At 39.4% G+C, this 19,437-nt stretch overlaps 1 protein-coding gene across 1 annotated transcript in view; it reads left to right on the top strand.

Annotated features, from left to right (window-relative positions):
- The window catches only part of PCCB (propionyl-CoA carboxylase subunit beta), a 45,779-nt gene that overhangs the window by 2,816 nt on the left and 23,526 nt on the right, over nt 1-19,437 (top strand). Inside the window, exons 3-5 of the mRNA XM_084901785.1 lie at nt 1,379-1,447; nt 5,938-5,994; nt 8,769-8,882. Of these exons, the coding sequence (XP_084757911.1) occupies nt 1,379-1,447; nt 5,938-5,994; nt 8,769-8,882 (240 nt within the window). The remainder of the gene's footprint in view (nt 1-1,378; nt 1,448-5,937; nt 5,995-8,768; nt 8,883-19,437) is intronic.

The following is a 19,437-nucleotide window of genomic DNA, read 5'->3' as shown; positions in this document are numbered from 1 at the left end:
CCAAACTTCTCTCATGATGAGAATCACCTGGTGGAGTTGTTAAAACACAGATTCCTGAGTCCCAACTAAGAAGTGCTAAACTAGAATTTTTGGGAACATATAGGTAAAATTGCATACCTAACTTAGTGCTCTGTATATAACATCTGTCTTAGAGCACTAGTTAAGTATACAATTTTACCTATATGTTCCCAAAAATTCTAGTTTAGCACTTCTTAGTTGGGACTCAGGAATCTGTGTTTTAACAACTCCACCAGGTGATTCTCATCATGAGAGAAGTTTGGGAAACACTGGTCTAAGGGAAAAAAGGTCAATGCCCCTGATTAAATAGTCAGGTATAGCATGTTTAAAAATTTTTTGCTGTATAACCACTTGATAATGGCGGCACTAGACTAAAGTAATTCTTTTGGGATTCAGGATACATTGAAACATTTTCACGCTTTAGGGCCCTAGCATGCAAGAATGCCTCTGGAGAGGCACTCCTGTGGCCTCCAGGCCCCCCACTTAACCTTTGTCTGCCGATGAAGGAATGTGAGTGGACCGCTAATACCTTGTGCAGTGGGACTCTGGCCCAGTTCCTAAGGCTCTGGTTGTGGGTTCAGAGTTTTCACACGTATAGAATGACAAACTTGGAAGGAAAGTGAGAAAATCTTTTAGTTGCGTTCTGATCTGACTAGGCATCAGAGACTCTTAGAGACTGACCACTTGCCTCTTACTAAGTTTATGCCTTGGAGTTTTTTTTTTTCTTTTCTGTCTTTTTTTCCCCTCTTTGTCTTCTTTGGAGTTTTTAGGTCAGTCACTGACACTTCTTCCTTCAATTGAGTGTTCCCCATGAGTGTGCAGAGTTCTTTGGGCTTGCTTTGGTCAGCTTTCTTTAGGTCTGCATATATGGTGTTTGAGACCAAAGATTTGTAAACTTGGCATCAAACCAGCTGGCTCCATTTGGGCTATTATGGGCCACACAATGATTGCCAGGATCCCAAGCAAAATGATAGGTTTGCCTTTTTAAGGTTTGTGGGTGGGTTTGGGGTTTGTAGAAGTTGCCATGTTTTTTTTTGTTGTTGTTGTTTGTTTTTGTGTGTGTGTGTGTGTGTGTGTGTTTTAATGTCTTTTTCCTTCCTGTTAGCATTTGGTAGTGACAGCCCTAGAGGATCTAGTCATAATTCTGCTTTTAGGAAGGAGATGAGGCCTAAGACTATGGCACTTTCCATTTCTGTTAAAGCAGTAGCTTAGTACTAGCTGAGGAGGGGAAGGGATATTCCTTTGTGTTCCTAATTTTTAAAGAATTTGGAGGGGGGCATCTTTCAATGGGTCATAATTACTAAATTTTTAAAAGAAACATTTGTGTTTTTTAACCTTTGCTTTTAAATTTTTTTGGTAGTTTCCTGGAGACAGTGTCGTCACTGGACGTGGCCGAATCAACGGAAGATTGGTTTACATCTTCAGTCAGGTATTTCATAACTGCAAGAGGTGGAGCTTTCCTCCAGGACAGAGCCAGGAGCAAAATATGTGAAGAGAAAACAGTCTTGGGAAATGAAAACTTGCATGTCGTTTGGGGCAGATGAGGGATTTATTTTCTCATTTTCAGTGCATATGTACATAGTATTATACTTTGTGTTTTTCTTAGGGAGTCAGATCCCCAGTCTCTTTGGGGGAGGATCACAGGTCAGAAATCTTTTAAGTCCTGGGAGGTTGGTTGTGTATCTGGAGGGCAGCTATGTCCTGGGTAGGGTGTGTGGACCTGAGAGACCTTGATGCAGCCTGGGGTGGAGGGGACTTGACTCTCAGAACCACGGGCGTTTTGGCTTTCCTGAAAATGTTCAAACCCGTTGTATCAGGCTGAATCAAAACACATACAGTTTCTTCACATTAAGACCATAGGAGAATATAGTGGGCAGAATATGGCCTCCAAAGATGTCCGTGTCCTAATCCCTGAAACCTGTCAATATGTTACCTTACCTGGCAAAGGGGAATTCATCTTGTAGAATGTAGATGTAATTAATGTTTCTAATCAGCTGACCTTAAAATAGAGTAGCCTGGGTTATCCAGGTGGGCCCAGTGTAACCATAAGTGCCCTTAAAAGTGGGAGAGAGGCAGAGGTGGCAGCATTGGAGATGGGAGGAGGCTTTGACCTGTATAGTTCCTGGCTTAGAAGATGGCTTAGAAGAGGGGGTCATGAGCAAAGGAATATGGAAGATCTCTGAAAGCTGGAGAAGACAAACAACACACAAGAGATTATTCCCTGGAGCCTCCAGAAAGGAGCATAGCTCTGCTAGCCTTGATTTTAACCCAGTGAGACCCATGTCGGACATTTATTTATCTATAATTGATTTTAGAGAGAGAGACAAACATGGATGTGAGAGAGAAACATCAATCAGTTGCCTCCCGTACACTTCCTGATCAGGATTGAACCAGCAACCTAGATATCTGACTGGGAATCGAACCTACAACCTTTTGGTGCATGGAGATGAGCTCCAACCAACTGAGCCATCCATGTGGGACTTTTAAATTACAGAACTGTAAGGCTGTAAGGTAATAAATTTATGTTGTTTCAAGCCACTGAATTTTTCTTTCTTTCCTTTTTTTTTTTTTTTTTTTTTTTTTTTTGAGAATGGAAGGGAGAAAAAAGCTGAAATAAAGAAGGTTTAAGATAGAAGAAGCTATAGAAGTACAGGAGGGGCTGCTTTGGGTTTTTAGAAACATTACAGAAAGAAATGCGAAGTCAAAGAAAAGAGGGTCTTAGAGACAGGTTTGGGGGTAAGCCCTGGACAAGCTGCAACTGCCTAGTGCTCCCCTGATTGTAAGTCTCATGGAGTCCCTTGGAGTTAGTTTAGGGGATGCTCACCTGTGGGGGAAGAAGAGGGGAAAGGGAAAGGTGTGGGCGTACTCTAGGGAGGGAGAGAGAGCTCTGGGACCATCATTTTGAAGGTTTTTAAAAGCTGGGTGTTCAGGGGAGATCTTAGGGAAGGATCCCAATAGAATATTCCTCAGCTTTTCCAGGTGTATCCTTTCAGGGTCATGGTCTCCACTGATTGGTTGGTGCCAGCGCACGGGGTCGTTAGTCATCATAGAGGTAGCTGTTCCTGGTGTCTCTCACCTGGTTTTGCTGCTTTTCTTGGCCAGGGGCTGAAATACAACTGAGGCCTAGATGTTATCTCTCGGTAGGTGACCTTCTGTATCTGGCTGTAAATTACTTGGCCAGTTTGTGCAGCCATCTGCCTCAGTTTCCCCATTCCAGTTGCCAGGGAATTTTCCTAGTGTCTTACTATCTTGCCTCAATATCTGTAGGCATTCTTTTCTGGGGAGCTTCTGTTTTTCCACAGTAACAGCCTCAGTCTCTTACCTGAGAATTGGCTGCAGGTGTGTTTTCTGGGGAGGGGATTGAGGGGGGGGCGGGGGAAAGGAGGAGCCAGTACTGGTTCATCATTTAGTGTACAGCAAGCATGTCAAACTTTCATCCTACGGGCTGCATGTGCTCACACGAATATTTTTGCAGCTCAGCCAACATAATGGTATGTAAGAAACATTTTAATAAAAATTTCGCAACTTAATTTTTAGTTTCCTGTTATACATAATTATTAATAATGAACTACAGCATTCTCTAATGACTGATGACTAATATTGTGTTGCATTCATTTCCCTTACACGCCTTACGTGCAGGGGCAAGGTTTCTCTCCACTAATACCAGCAGTGAATATTTTAGCAGCCGATTGTCACATCATTAGTCTTGGACTTATTGTTTGGTGTTCGCAACAGGAAATATTTTGCTTTCAGAGAACAAGAAAAATAGGTTTATTTGCATTATGATTATTGTGCAGTTATTCAGTGTCCGGTAAGTTAATGTTTGAGAAAAATATTAATTTTTATTAAAATGTTCTATTTTATATTAACGATTACTCATTTATTTCAGCCCTTTGTATTCAGCATGTCTCTATTGAAATAAATCTACATTTCTATGAAGATTGAAGCTTTTGTTTTTTTGTGGCCCACATAAACTTAAACCTCACTTGGCCCTGGTTAGCCTTTGAGTTTGACATGCTTGGTGTTATAGGCTCCTAATCTCACCTGTTTTCAGTTTCACCTTTTTCTTTGTTTGTTGCTGGTGATTGTGAGTCCAGAACCTCTCTGGTTAAATTAACTTTCTTTGACTTATTTACTTTTTAATCCTCATGTGAGGATGTTGTTGTTTTTGTTTTTTAAAAAATTGATTTTATAGAGAGAGGAGGGGGGGGTGAGGGGAGATAGATAGATTAATAGATAGATAGATATAGAGAGAAACATTGATTGGTTGCTTTCCATACTGGAAATTGAACCCACAACCTTTTGGTGCATGGGATGACGCTGCAATCAACCTAGCCACCTGGCCAGAGCCCCCTCTGGTTAAATTTATTTAAAGAATAAAGCCTTCTCCTCTCAAAGTGAACGTGAGGCCCTGTGGGGTGTAACTGATCCTAACACAGACTTATTAATTTGCGTCCCCCACCCCCCATGCTTTCCAGGTTCCTCCGTTATGTTTACTCCTTGGGCAGTACTTGTGCTTTCTTTTTTTTTTCTTTTTTCTTTTTTTTCCCCAAATGGTTCCCTCTTTTTTACATTTATTTACTTACTTGTTTATTTTTAATCCTCATCTGAGGATATTTTTCCATTGATTTTTAGAAAGAGTGAAAGAGAGAGGAAAAGAAAAATATCAACATGAGAAAGAAACATTGATTGGCTGCTTCCTGCCTGTGCCCTGACCAGGACCCAGGCCTGGCAGGAGCCTACAACTGGGGTACATGCTCTTGACCAGAATCGAACCTGGGAGCCTTCAGTCCATAGGCAGACTCTACCCACTGAGCCAAACTGGTTAGGGCAGTGGTCTGCAAATTCATTAGTCAACAGAGCCAAATATCAACAGTACAATGATTGAAATTTCTTTTGAGGCCTAATTTTTTTAAACTTCTTCTAACACCACTTCTTCAAAATAGACTCGCCCAGGCCGTGGTATTTGGTGGAAGAGCCACACTCAAGGGCCACGGGGTTAGGGCTTATTGTGCTTTCAATTCAAACTTGTCCAGTTTCTTTTTTGTTGTTTCCTCTTCCTTTTTTGGCCATCATGTGTTTTTAAATCACCACTGTCTTTTGCGGGGACAGTGTGTGTGTGTGTGTGTGTGTGTGTGTGTGTGTGTGTAGGAAGGGGGTCATTTCTACAAAGAAGCCCTTCAATCAGAAGGTAATGAAAATCCATAAGGAAAAGAAGCATTGAGGGCTCTGGTTCACTTCTCCATAGAATCTGATTTTTAATTCTGTATGAAAAATTTTCCTTTCCTCAGAGATACAGATGATTTTTGTAGAACAAAGACTACATCTTTTGCTCTCGAGTATATTTACTCCCTTAAAGATATTCACTATTCTGTCCTGCCGGTTGGCTCAGTTGGTTGGAGCATTGTCTCCATAAGCCAAGGTTGTGTGTTTGATCCCCAGTCAGGGCACATACCAGAATTAACCAGTGAATGCATAAATGAATGGAACAATAAATCGATGTTTCTCAAATCAATTTAAAAAATGTATATATTCACTATTCTGTGGGATAATTTATAAATCAAGCTTAAATTTTTATCTTCTGGAAATCCTTTAAAAACATTATGAATTTTTAAAAAAATATATTTTATTGATTTTGTACAGAGAGGAAGGGAGAGAGAGAGTTAGAAACATCGACGAGAGAGAGTCATCGATCAGCTGCCTCTTGCACACCCCCCACTGGGGATATGCCCGCAACCAAGGTACATGCCCTTGACCGGAATCGAACCCGGGACCCCTCAGTCCCCAAGCCGACGCTCTATCCATTGAGCCAAATCGGTTTCGGCTAAAAACATTATGAATTTTTTATTCCCTCCTACTACTGACTCTTCATCTCTGGTTAATCACTATATTTTATTTGTTGATTTGTTTACTTTTTAGGATTTTACAGTTTTTGGAGGCAGTCTGTCAGGAGCACATGCCCAAAAGATCTGCAAAGTAAGTATTTAATAGTAACAACAAACCCACTACTTTCCTCAGTTACATAATACATATTGAGTATCTTTGGGGTGCAAGACACTGGAATGTGGAATGGGGCAGAGGTAAGAAAGATAGGGTGCCTTCTGTCCAGGGCAGGAGTTCTTAATATTTTTTGTACTATGGATCTCTTTGGCAGGCTGTTGAAGCCTGGACTCTCATTGTTTTACATGCTTCAAATAGGACTACAAAAGATAAAAATAAAAATTTTAAAACATCACATTTGTAATATATGTGCTTTATTAATACATTAAATAAGATTTAGTGGTGGGTCTAATGTATGATTTCAAATAGGCATGAATAAAAATATTTCAAGATATTTGCAACAACTTGAATGTGACACAGAAATATCTCTGGTTGCTATAAATGACAAAGTCACAGGTATTTCTAGTACTTACGTGTTTTTTGTTCTGTATTCATAATTGAAGGAAATGCTAAAGATCGGGTAAAGGTAATAAAGATAAAGATATACATTTTTTCCCCCATCCAAGTTCATTGAGTCCCTCAGGTCCTTTCATAGATGCCTTGGGGTTCTGAGGACCCTACGGTCTCGGTGGAGAGTCCAAGTGCTAAAAGATAAAGAGCATTGCAAGGATTACATGATGGTGTTTTAATAACAGTGCTAGAGATGAGATGCTCTGGAGATGAATAAAAGTGTAGATCATATTTAGAGAATTTTGGAGTAAAAGTAAAGTTGACTATTAGTAGCTAGACGGCTTTCCTATGTAATGCAACACTTGGATTCTAGACATGGTCCTGTCATTTATTACTCCTGAGACCTTGAGCCAATCGCTTAACTTTAAACCTTCTAATTTTTCTCTTTTACTGCCTCTATTACAATTGTTAAACAAGATAATGGAAGTCAGAGTGCTTTGTATAGTGTCAAGGGCTGTTAGGAATATTGCTCATTAGGCTGTCAGCTACTAACCATGAGGATAATCGGTCTCAGGAGTGAAAGCAGGCCTGGGTCCGGCCTCAGGTTAACAGATGGGTCCACATTTACTTTCATGAAAACACTTTTTTGCCATTTTATCTATCTGTTCTTTCAAACGAGTAACTGGAAACACACTTGGCTGCTTAAAAATTTTACAATCAGGTGCCATTTAACAATGGGTGGTGTACTGAGAAATGCATTATTAGTCTTTTTTTTTTAATTTCTTTATTGATTAAGGTATTACATATGTGTCCTTATTCACTGATTACCCCTCACCCCCATTCATGCCCCCACCCCCCTGTTGTCTGTGTCCATTGATTAGGCTTATATGCATGCATAAGTGCTTTGGTTGATCTCTCCCCTTTACCCCTACCGTCCCCTTCCTTCCCTGAGGTTTAATGTTCTGATTGATGTTTTTCTGTCTCTGGATCTGTTTTGTTCATCAGTTTATGTTGTTCATTATGTTAGTCGGTTTTGTTGTATGAACATCAGAATGTACTTATACAAATCTAGATGGCATAGCCTACTACACTCCTAGGCCATATGGTATAGCCCCGTGGTCGGCAAACTGCGGCTCGAGAGCACATGCGGCTCTTTGGCCCCTTAAGTGTGGCTCTTCCACAAAATACCACGGCCTGGGAGAGCCTATTTTGAAAAAGTGGTGTTAGAAGAAATTTAAGTTTAAAAAATTTGGCTCTCAAAAGAAATTTCAATCGTTGTACTGTTGATATTTGGCTCTGTTGACTAATGAGTTTGCCGACCACTGGTACAGACTATTGCTCCTAGGCTACAAGCCTGCACAGCATGTTATTGTACAAAACAACATGAGATTAAATCAAACACAAAAGAAAAATGATACGGCCAGGAGACACGTCAAGCATAAGATGTATGAAGCTGCTGCCAGTGTAACACAGCTTACTATTTTATAGCAAACATTTTTTTTTAAGAATAAGAGTACATGCTAAAATAATGATAAAAGGTATAATATCAACAATAAAGATTTTTAAAAAGTATACTATAATAAATACATAAGCCATAGTCATTCATTATCAAGTATTATGTGCTATACTGTGCTTTTTTGTTGTTGTTAATCCTCAATGGAGGATTCGTTTTCCATTGATTTCTTTTTTTTTACAGAGAGTGGGAGTAGGGGAGAGAAAACATACACAACATCAATGTGAGAGAGAGACATTGGTTGTCTCCCACATGTTCCCTGGCTGGCCTGGGAATCAAACCTGTAACCCAGGTATGTACCCTTATCTGGGAATTGGACCAGAGACACTTCGGTGTTTGGGCCAATGCTCTAACCATTGGGAACACTGACCAGGTCTGTGCTACTATACTCTTATAGGACTGGCATTTATACAAGCATCACCATAAACGCTTAAGTAATGCATTGAGCTATCACATTACAACAACTATGACATCACTGGACAATAGGAATTTTTCAGCTTCATTATAATCTTACGGGACCACTGTTACATATGTGGTCCATCATTGACTATCGTTCCGTGGTGCATAGCTATAGCCTCAGCCTATGGCTCTAGAAATGCCACGAGAAATATTATCCCCTGCTAATGGGAAGTGCTTTGGCACTTGGATGTTTGGGTGTCTGTAGCCCTTTAAAATATGGTTCTCTGTCTTCCATGATGATACCCAATCGTCATGGGAATGAAGCCAGTGCTACTCTGTTTTGAAAAGTGCCCTCAGAACATTGTCCAGGAAACACTGTGGTGCTTTGTAAATGCTGTATATGATAACGGGATCAGTTGTCTCACAAAAGACTTCTCTGCTCTCTCAGATCATGGACCAGGCCATGACAGTGGGGGCTCCGGTGATTGGACTGAATGACTCTGGGGGAGCACGGATTCAGGAGGGAGTGGAGTCTTTGGCTGGCTACGCAGACATCTTTCTGGTGAGATATACCTGTCCACAGAGAATAGAACTAAGCACAGGGCTTAGTTCTCTAAGCTGTGTCCTGGTCAGAGCTTTCCTATCTCACTGTTCTCTGCCCCATTGTGTCTGTTCCATAGCTTCCTCCTGTATCACCAGGGGTGGCATGAAGGGTAGATGAAAAGCAAGAGAGAGGAGGTGGGGAGGGTTTTTGGCCCTCTCCCCCCATACAGGACCACTCATTGGAGAAACAAAATTCAAGATCATTCATAAGAGAAAGTCACTTAATTTTTTTTTTTCTTTTAAAAGCAAGGGTGAGAATATAAAAGGTTCAAATGAACTGATTTGCTGGAATTGGAAATTTTTTTTAAAAAAATGCATTGCTTTTTATTTTTTGGTTAAAACATAACAAGATCATATAATACAGCCGGGACCGGTTTGGCTCAATGGATAGAGCGTAGGCTTGGGGACTGAAGGGTCCCGGGTTCGATTCCGGTCAAGGGCATGTGCCTTGGTTGCGGGCATATCCCCAGTGGGGGGTGTCCAGGAGGCAGCTGATCGATGACTCTCTCTCATTGATGTTTCTAACTCTCTATCTCTCTCCATTCCTCTCTGTACAAAATCAATAAAATATATTAAAAAAAAAAAAAAAAAAAAGATCATATAATACAAAGAAAAAAGAAATCACCCAAATCCTACCATTTGGTGAACAACATTTCAGATATCTTTCTCTTTACACAGACTGCATTAAAGAGAAATGAAAAGAAAAAAGGAATGAAGTGTGTTTTTTGAAGTTGGAAGTATATTGTGAGAGAGATAGTAAGGGAGATTAGGGTGAAGGGGAGAGATACTGCCAGATGGAAACTTTAGAAAAGAGACAGATCAGCATTTCTAGGGAGGGGAGGAAAGAGAGGAAGGAAGGAAGGAGACAGACAGACATTGTTTATAATCAGGGCAGCTGTTCTTGTCATCCCTGTCCTGCAGGCTTATGAGGGTTTTTATCCTTGGCTACTGCCCTTTGTCAGAATAATATGTGTTTAAATTTGTGTAAGGTTAGTTGTGGGAGCACTTGTGTTAATTGAGAAGCCACTTTTAGACCTTAAACCTAATTTTTAATCTCTAAACTTGAACTCCAGGGATAACCTCCTGGGGAGAATTAGGTTTTTGGTTTTTTTTATTTGTTTGTTTTTTGTGGCTTAGCTAGAACAGTTTAGGCCTGGAAGTCATGCTTGTGTTAGAAATGAAGGAAAGAAAGAGTGGCCCTGAGAGAAATGGCAGTAAACCGCTACATTTTAGAGCTTGCCAGGATTTTAGAATGTCTTATAGACTAAGCTATCTGGGGCAGTTGGGTTTTCCTTTGTTGTCAGGGGATAGGCTTTAGTGACTTCAAGATCTACATTAATTAATTGCTTGCTAGTATTGCTTGTCATACCTTCACTCACTTTTTCCTGCCTGTACTGTTATTTTTTTGTAACTTAATTTTGATATAATTTCAAACTTCATAGAAAAATTGCAAGAATATGAGGCATTCCTATTTGTCCATTACCCAGAGTCGGCTGTTGTAAGCATTTTGCCCATTTTCTCTATCATTCTCTCTCCATATTTTACATATCTGTATGTTTTTGGGTTGTTTTTTTTGTTTTTTTTTTGAAAAATTTAAGAGTAAATTAGAGATTGTGCCTTCTTTACCTCTTAAATTTTTCATTGTATGTTTCCTAAGAAAGTATATTCCCAGGTTATAATAATACAAATCAGGAAACTTAAACATTGATTTATCAATATTATTCTTATCCATAGTCCTTATTCACATTTCATCAAACGATCCTAATAAAGCTTTCTATAGCTATTTTTTTTCCTTTGGTTACTCCTCAACTGAGGACATTTTTTTTTCATTGATTTTTCAGAGAAAGTGGAAGGGAGGGGGAGAGACACAGAGAGAGAAACATTGATTCGAGAGAGACACCTCATTTGGTTGCCTCTTGCAGGCACCCCAACCAGGACCAGGGATCGAGCCTGCAGCCGAGGTGTGTGCTCTTGACTGGAATCGAATCTGGGACCCTTCAGTTTATAGGCCAAAGCTCTATCCATTGAGCCAAGCTGGCAGGGCTATAACTTTTTTTCCCCCTCTCACTGGCTAGGATGTAATCCAGGATTAAGTACTGCCTCTACTTGTCTTATCTCTTAAATATTCTTTAAACTGGAACAGTTCCTCAGTTTTTGTTCTTCATGACTTTGACATATTTTTTAAAAGCAGATACATTGAGGTGTAATTTACAAACCATAAAATCAATCCCTTGTAAGCATATAGTTCAGTGATTTTTAATACATTTATAGAGTTTGGTAACCATCAACACAATCCAGATTCAGAACCTTTCCCTCCAAAAAGGTCCCTCATGCCTTTTTGCAGACAATGCCTTGCCGCTTTCTCTTTACAGTTTTTGCATCTGATTCTTTTCACTTAGTACAATATGACTGGACCTCAACAAACATTATGCTATGTATCAGTGGTACATTCCTTTTTATTGATGAACTAGAAGCCCGGTGCATGAGATTTGTGCACTTGGGGAGGAGTCCCTTAGCCTAGCCTGTGCCCTCTCACAGTCCAGAACCCCTTAAGTATTTTATTATTTTTTTTATGCTATTTGAATGGAATTTTGTCAGTTTCCTTTTTAGGTTGTTTGAAAGTGTGAGGAAACACAATTGATTTTTTTTAAAAAAATGTAGCACTTAGTTTACTTATTTACTTATGCTAGGGGCCCAGTGCATGAATTTGTGCACCTTGAAGGAACTATGGGCCGCCAGGCTGCAGTGGGCACAGGAGTGGGTCTCGCCCCATCTTCCTCACTTCCGTCTGGCCCCTCCCGTAATGACCCCGGTCCCCTCTCTCCTGGCATCCCTGCTCCCGCTGCCCTCACGTGCTGATGGTGCCAGCCCTGCTTGCACCTGCTGACTGTGGAGCAATTGGGGCCAGTGCCAGCAGCAGATGCGAACGGGGCAGGTGCCGTCAGTGGGTGCGAGTGGTGGCTGCTACCCCGATTGCCCCTCAGGAGCAGTGGGAGGTAAGAAGCCCTCAGTGGTGAATGGGGCAGGCAGCGGGTGTGAGTGGTGGCACCGGTGCTGGCTGCGGTTGTGAATGGAGCTTATGCTGGCAGTGGGTGTGAGCGCCCGGCGGAACTGTGGTGCACAGGAGCAAAGAATTTTCAGTAACCACCACGGGCTCTCCCCAATGACAACAACTGGCTCCCTGCCTTGTCTGATGCCCCTGCTCACCTGCTCCACCATCCCTCTGCTCCACCATCCTGCCACCTGCCATGTTCCACATACGCCCCTTGGTGGTTTGCACATGTCATAGCGACTGGCAGTTCAGTTGTTTGGTTTGGTTGTTCCAGTTGTTTTGCCGTTTGGTCTATTTGCATATTAGCCTTTTATTATATAGGATTGTTATCCTTACCCAAGGATATTTTTCCACTGATATTTATTTATTTATTTTTCTATTTTATTGATTTTTTACAGAGGGGAAGGGAGAGGGATAGAGAGTTAGTAACATCGATGAGAGAGAAACATCGATCAGCTGGTGGGTGTGTGCTCACAACCAAGGTACATGCCCTTGATCAGAATTGAACCTGGGACCCTTGAGTCTGCAGGCCAACACTCTATTCACTGAGCTAAACCGGCTAGGGCAGTGGTTGGCAAACTCATTAGTCAACAGAACCAAATATCAATAGTACAACAATTGAAATTTCTTTTGAGAGGCAAATTTTTTAAACTTCTTGTAACACCACTTCTTCAAAATAGACTCGCCCAAGCCGTGGTATTTTGTGGAAGAGTCACACTCTAGGGGCCAAAGAGTTGAATGTGGTTCGAGAGCCGCAGTTTGCCGGTCACGGGGCTAGGGAAATTTATTTTTAATATATTTAAATATATATATTTTTTATTGATTTTTTTTTTTTTTTTTTTTTTACAGAGAGGAAGGGAGAGAGATAGAGAGCTAGAAACATTAATGAGAGAGAAACATCTATCAGCTGCCTCCTGCACACTCCCTACTGGGGATGTGCCCCCAACCAAGGTACATGCCCTCGACTAGAATCGAACCTGGGACCCTTTAGTCTGCAGGCCGATGCTCTATTCACTGAGACAAACTGGTTTCAGCAGTAGTTTATATTTTTAAAGGAACTATTTCATTTAATCTAAGTTATCGTATTTGTTGTCATATAGTTGTTTATTTTCTTTTTTTAATATATTATTGATTTTTTACAGACAGGAAGAGAGAGGGATAGAGAGTTAGAAACATCGATGAGAGAGAATCATCGATCAGCTGCCTCTTGCACACCCCCTACTGGGGATGTGCCCGCAAACAAGGTACATGCCCTTGAACAAAATCAAACCCAGGACCTTTCAGTCTGCAGGCCGACGCTCTATCCATTGAGCCAAACCGGTTTCGGCTAGTTGTTTATTTTCTTACAGCTTTTATTTCTTTAATGATGTCTCCTCATTTTTTATTTTAGTAATAATATATATATTTTTTTTCTTGTCACTCTTTTTAAAGGTTTGTAGATTTTCTTGATTTTTTTAAAGAACCAATTTTTGGTTTCATTGAGTTTTCTCTATTGTCTTTATACTCTTTTTTTTCTGCTCTTAAGAATTAATGTCCTTCTTTTTGCTTGCTTTATTCTACTTTTTTTAGTTTATTAAGGTAAAAAGTTTTCTAGTGTTTTAAGGTAGTTGATTTAAGATATATATTTTTTAATATGTGCATTTAAAGCTATAAATTTTCTTCAGTTTTGGTATGTTACATTTTCATTGATCTCAAACTATTTTATTTCCTTTGTAATTTTTTCTCTCACTTGTTGGTTATTTTGGAGTGTTAGGATTAATTTTAATATATTTGTGAATTTTTCATTTGCTTTAGTTTCATTACATTATTATTGGAAGATACTTTGTGTGACTTCAGTTATTTTAAATTTATTGAGACTTATTTTGTGGCCTAGTATTTGGTTTCTCCTGGAGAATGTTCCATGTGCACTTGAAAAGAATATATATTATATTCTTGCTGGTAGCAGTGCTCTGTAGATGTTTGTTATACCTACTGGTCTATAGTGGTCAAGTCTATTATTTCCTTACTGATTCTGTATCTGGTTGTTCATCCATTATTGGAACCAGGTGTTGAAGTCTAGCTATTACTGTACATCTATTTCTCCTTTCAATTCTCTCATATATATATTAGGGCTCTGTTGTTAGGTGTATATATTTTTTAACTGTATGTCTTCTTAGTGTATTGAGCCTTTATTTTTTTTTTTGTATTGAGTTTTTTATCAATATATGTCTGTCTTTGTCTCCTGTAACTTTCTTTGATTTGAAATCTATTTAGTCTGACATTAATATAGCCACCCTGACTCTATTTTGGTTATTCATTGGCTAGAAATCTTTTTCCATCCTTTTACTTTCAACTTCTTTGTATCCTCACATCTAAGGTGTGGTTTCTTTAGAATTTATTTCTATTCAGTTTGTTTAAACTTGAAAAATAAAGATGTTCCCTCATTTCCCCATACCCTATGCCTCTACCTCTGGCATTCATGAATCTGTTTTCTGTACGTATGACCTTAGTTTTTAAAAATGTATGTATATGTTTTTAGATTTCCACATACAAGAGAGCTCATGTGGTATTTGTCTTTCTCAGTCTGGCTTATATCACATGGCTGAATGCCCTGGAGGTCCATTCATGTTGTTGCAAATGGCAAGTTGTCATTCTCTTTCTGTTGCTGAGGAACATTCCATTGTGTATTTATACCACAATTTCTTTCTTCCCCCTGCATGGTTGGGTCTTCATATCTTCTGGCTTTCCTCCCAAATATAGTCTTCTCATTGAGGCCCTCTCCTGATCACATTATTTAAAATTGGATTTACTATTCCCCTTCCCTGCTCTATACTTCTTCATAACACTTTCCACATTGTAAAACCATATATTTTACCTTTTTAAAGAAACACATATTTTTATTTATTTCAGACCAATTTGCATATTACCCTTTTATTAGTATAGATATATATTTGTATTGATTTAAGAGAAGAAAGCAGAGGGAGAAGGAGAGGGAGAAGGAAAGGGAAAGGGAGAGGGAGAAAGAGAGAGGGAGAGGGAGGAAGAGAGAGAGAAAGAGAGAGAGAGAGAGAGAGAGAGAGAGAGAGAGAGAGAGAGAGAGAGAGAGAGAGAGAGAAGCATCAATGATGAGAGAGAATAATTGATCAGCTGCCTTCTGCACGCCCCCTACTGGGGATTGAGCCTGCAACCCAGGCATGTGCCCTACACCAAAATTGATCCTGGGTACCTTCAGTCCACATTTGGATGCTCTAGCCACGGAGCCAAACCGGCTAGGGCTGAAAAGCCAATTTATTAAAGCAATTAAAGCATGCACCTTTATTGAAAAAGTGAAGTAAGCAAGCAAACCTGTACATCTGGCTTATGAAGCACCGACGGGCTCTCAGCTAATCTGAAGAGCAGGTTGCGTGGGGGTGTTTTTTTTGTTTTGTTTTTGTTATATATATATATATATATATATATATATATATATATATATATATATATATATATATATATATATATCACCTATCTATAGTTCTCAGAATTCCTCTGCTGAATATTTTGGTACAGATTAATTCTCAAGGTCTTCTCCTCCCCACCCACCCCCCCCCCTTTTTTTTTTTTACTTTGTTGTGCCCTTCCTAGAAATCATGAGAAGCACCTGGCAATTTTTGCCAAGCCTTGAAACTGCTGTCTTCTCTGCATAGGGAGTAAACTTCCCTTTCTTCTTCTTCCTTCTTCCTCTTCTTCAAAATATATACTTGTTTAATTTTTATTGAGTTCAGAGAGGAAGGGAGAGGGAGAGAGACAGAAACATCAATGATGAGAGAGAATTATTGATTGACTGTCCTCTGCACGCCCCACACTGGGGACCAAGCTTACAACCTTGGCATGTGCCCTTGACTGGAATCAAACCCGGGACACTCCCTATTACACACACACACACACACACACACACACACACTCACACACTCACACCCACACACACATCCACACACCCACCCCGTCCTCAGGCTGACTCTATTCACTGAGCCAAACCTACCATGGCAAACTGCCCTTTTTTCTTTCTTTCTTTTTCCTCCCTTTCTTCATTCTCCTCCCTTTCTTCATTCTCTTATTGGGGAGGTTTTTTAAAAATTATTTTTTCTCATGTCCTTGGCTGGGGAAGATAATGGTTTGTTAGTTACAAGCTCACTGCAAATTGCCCACACTGGTCTGGCTTTAACTTCCTGTTTCAGTTTCCCTATTCCTCCTGTCCTGAAATCCTGTAACAGTTCTATTTTTAATTTTTTGAGGAAATCTCCATACTGTTTCTCATAGTGGCTATACGAATTTATAATCCCACCAACAGGGCATCAAGTTTCTAATTTTTCCACATCCTTGTCAATACCTGTTACTGATTTTTCATGGTGCTATTTGGACACATGTGAGGTGACATCTCATTGTGGTTTTGATTTTCATTTCCCTGTTGGTTAGTGATGTTGAGCATCTTTTCTTATGTCTGTATGTCCTCTTTGGAGAAATATCAATTCAGGTCCTCTGTCCATTTAAAAAAACACACGTTTTTATTGATTTTAGAGAGAAAGGAGGAAGAGGGAGAGAAACATCAATTGGCTGCCTCCTGCACGCACTGCTAGGGATCAAGCCCACAACCTGGGCATGACCCCTAACCTGGAATTGAATTTGAAATCTTTTTTGGTGTATGGGATGACTCTACAACCAATTGAGCCACCTGACCAGGACGGGTCATGTTTCTTAATCCATTCAGCCACCCCTGTGTATTTTTGCTGGAATGTTTAATCCATTTATATTTAGAGTAATCATTGATAAGTATGTATTACTAACATTTTGTTAATTGTCTTTTGGTTGGTTTTGTAGTTCTCCTCTATTCCTTTCTTTTTCTCTTGACCTATTCCCTTGTGTGTGCTACTATTTCTTTATCCATTCACTCATTAATGAACATGTAGGTTGTTCCCATATCTTGGCTTTTGTAAATTACGTTTCAATGAACATAGTAGTGCATATGTCTTTTTTAGTTCATGTTTTTATTTTATTCAGATAAGAATCCAGAAGCAGAATTGCTGGATTATATGGTAGTTCTATTTTTAGTGTCTTGAGGAACCTCCATACTATTTCCATTGTGGCTGTACCAGCTTACATTCCCACCAACAGTGCACAGGGTTTCCTTTTCTCCAATCCTTGCCACACTTGTTATTCTTAGTCTTTTTGATAATAGTTTTTCTGACAGGTGTAAGGTGATAATATCTCACGTTATTTTGATTTTCATTTTCCTGATGATTAGTAATGTTCATTATGTGGTCATGCTCCTATTGGCCTTCTGTATGTCTTCTATGGAAGAATGTCTATTTAGATCCTCTGCCCATTTTTTAATCAGATTTTTTTGCTTTGCTATTAAGTTGTATGAGTTATTTACATATTTTGGATATTAGTCCCTTATTAGATATATAATTTTCAGTATTATCTCCCATTCCATGGGTAATCTTTTCATTTTGTTGATAGTTTCTTTTGCTGTGCAGAAGCTTTATAGCTTGATGTAGTCTCTCATTTATTTTTGTTTTTGTTGCTTTTGCTTCTAGTGTCAGATTTTTAAAATTATTGCAAGACCTTTGTCAAGGAGCTACAACCTAAGTTTTTTGCTAGGAGTTTTATGGTTCTGGTTTTATGTTCAAATCTTTAATTCATGTTGAGTTTATTTTTGTATACAGTGTAAAATAGTTTAATTCTTTTGCATGTGGCTATCCATTTTTTGAAGACTTTATGGAAGAGACTCTCCTTTCTCCATTGCATATAGTTGGCTCTTTTCTTGTTAAATAATTGACTTTATATGTGTGGATTTAATTCTGGTTATTCTATTCTGTTCCATTGATCTGTGTCACTATTTTTAATGCAGTACTATATTGTTTTGACTACTACAGCTTTGTATTATATTTTGAAAGCAGTGAATGTGGTGCCTCCATGTTTGTTCTTCTCTATCAAGATTGCTTTGTCTATTTGGGGTTTTTCATACAGATTTTAGGATTTCTCTGTTCTATTGTGAGAAATGCCATTGGAATTTTGATAGGGATTGCATTATGTCATTTGTTTGCATAGTATGCACATTTTAACAATATTAAATCTTCCAATCTATGAATATGGAATATTTGACCTGTCTCTTTATCTTTCTTCTTCTGAGGTTAATGTAATGTATATTTTGGTACATTTAAAACTTTTCTTCAGGCTTTGATCATTATTAATTTTTTCTTCCTCCTCCTCCTCTTCCCTATTCCTCCTCTCTTCTCTTCCCCTCCTCTTACTCCTTCCCTTCCTCCTTCTGTTGATGGCGGCTGAGAACAGTATGAGATATTACACTGGTGGGGTCAGATTTGACCTTGGTTCAGCAACTTCAGTACTTGAGTTCTGGCTAGGAAAGAATTCAGAGCCAAGACTCAAACTATAAGAGAAAGTGTATTTAGAAAGTCATATAAGTAGAATAAGTGAGCTGTAGAAGAAATGGCTTCAGGAAACACATTACAGAGGTAAAAGAAAGGCCCTTGGAGCTTAGGAGAGAGGAAGGTAAAGGTAATGTGCCCAGAAGGGAAAGCATGCTGGTTCTTTTGTACTAAGGGCTTTTAAGGGTGGGGATTTAAGGGGAGGATCTTAGTGGAATAGTTATCAGCTTTCCAGAGGTATCTTTTTAGGGTCGTGGTCTCCACTTATTGGTTGGTGTCAGGGCAGTGAGTCATTAGTCAATGCTGCTGATCCTGAGGTCAGCAGTGGTGTAGCTTCTGGTTTTGATGCTTTTAGCGTTGATTGGCATTTGGGTTATTTCCATATTTTAGCTATTGTAAGTTGTAAAGTTCCTGTGAACATAGGTATACAGATACTTCTTTGAGACCCAGCTTTACATTTTCTTGGTGTATCCCTAGAAATGGAATTTCTGGATCACATGATAATTCTCTTTAAAAACTTTGTGGAACCTCCATACTTTTTTTCTACAGTGGCTGTGCCCTTTTACTAGTATATTCACTTCAACAATGGGTTCCAATTTCTGCACATTCTCACCAACACTACTTGTTTTCTGTTTGTTGTTGTTGTTTTTTCTCTATTCGTGGCCATCCTAATGCATGTGATGTGGTATGTCATTTTAGTTTTGATTTGCATTTCTCTAGTGATTGGTAAGGTTGAGCTGATGGGTGGACAGCTTGCAACAGTGGAGGGAGGTATAATGGCCACCCACTTCTCTAACTGCACTTGTGAGATAAGAATCACAAACTGAAGACCAGAACACAGATTCCTGGTATATAAGGATCCTGTTTGCCTACCCTGGCTTCTGAAAGCTCTGTGTAGCTGCTCCAGAAACACGTGAACAGCTCCCTGCCTTAAGGCTGGGGTAGAAAATTGGTAGCTGCTATGTGCTAAGAGCTGAAATTGATGGAAGTTAACCACAATTTACCCTTCACATTTTCTCCTGAAAGTTGTAAGCCTTCAATAGAGTTCAGAGTTC

The sequence above is a fragment of the Pipistrellus hanaki genome, assembly GCF_964339955.1.
Source record: "Pipistrellus hanaki genome assembly, chromosome: 13".
Taxonomy (NCBI): Eukaryota; Metazoa; Chordata; class Mammalia; order Chiroptera; family Vespertilionidae; genus Pipistrellus; species Pipistrellus hanaki.
This window is presented reverse-complemented; position numbering and strand designations above follow the sequence as displayed.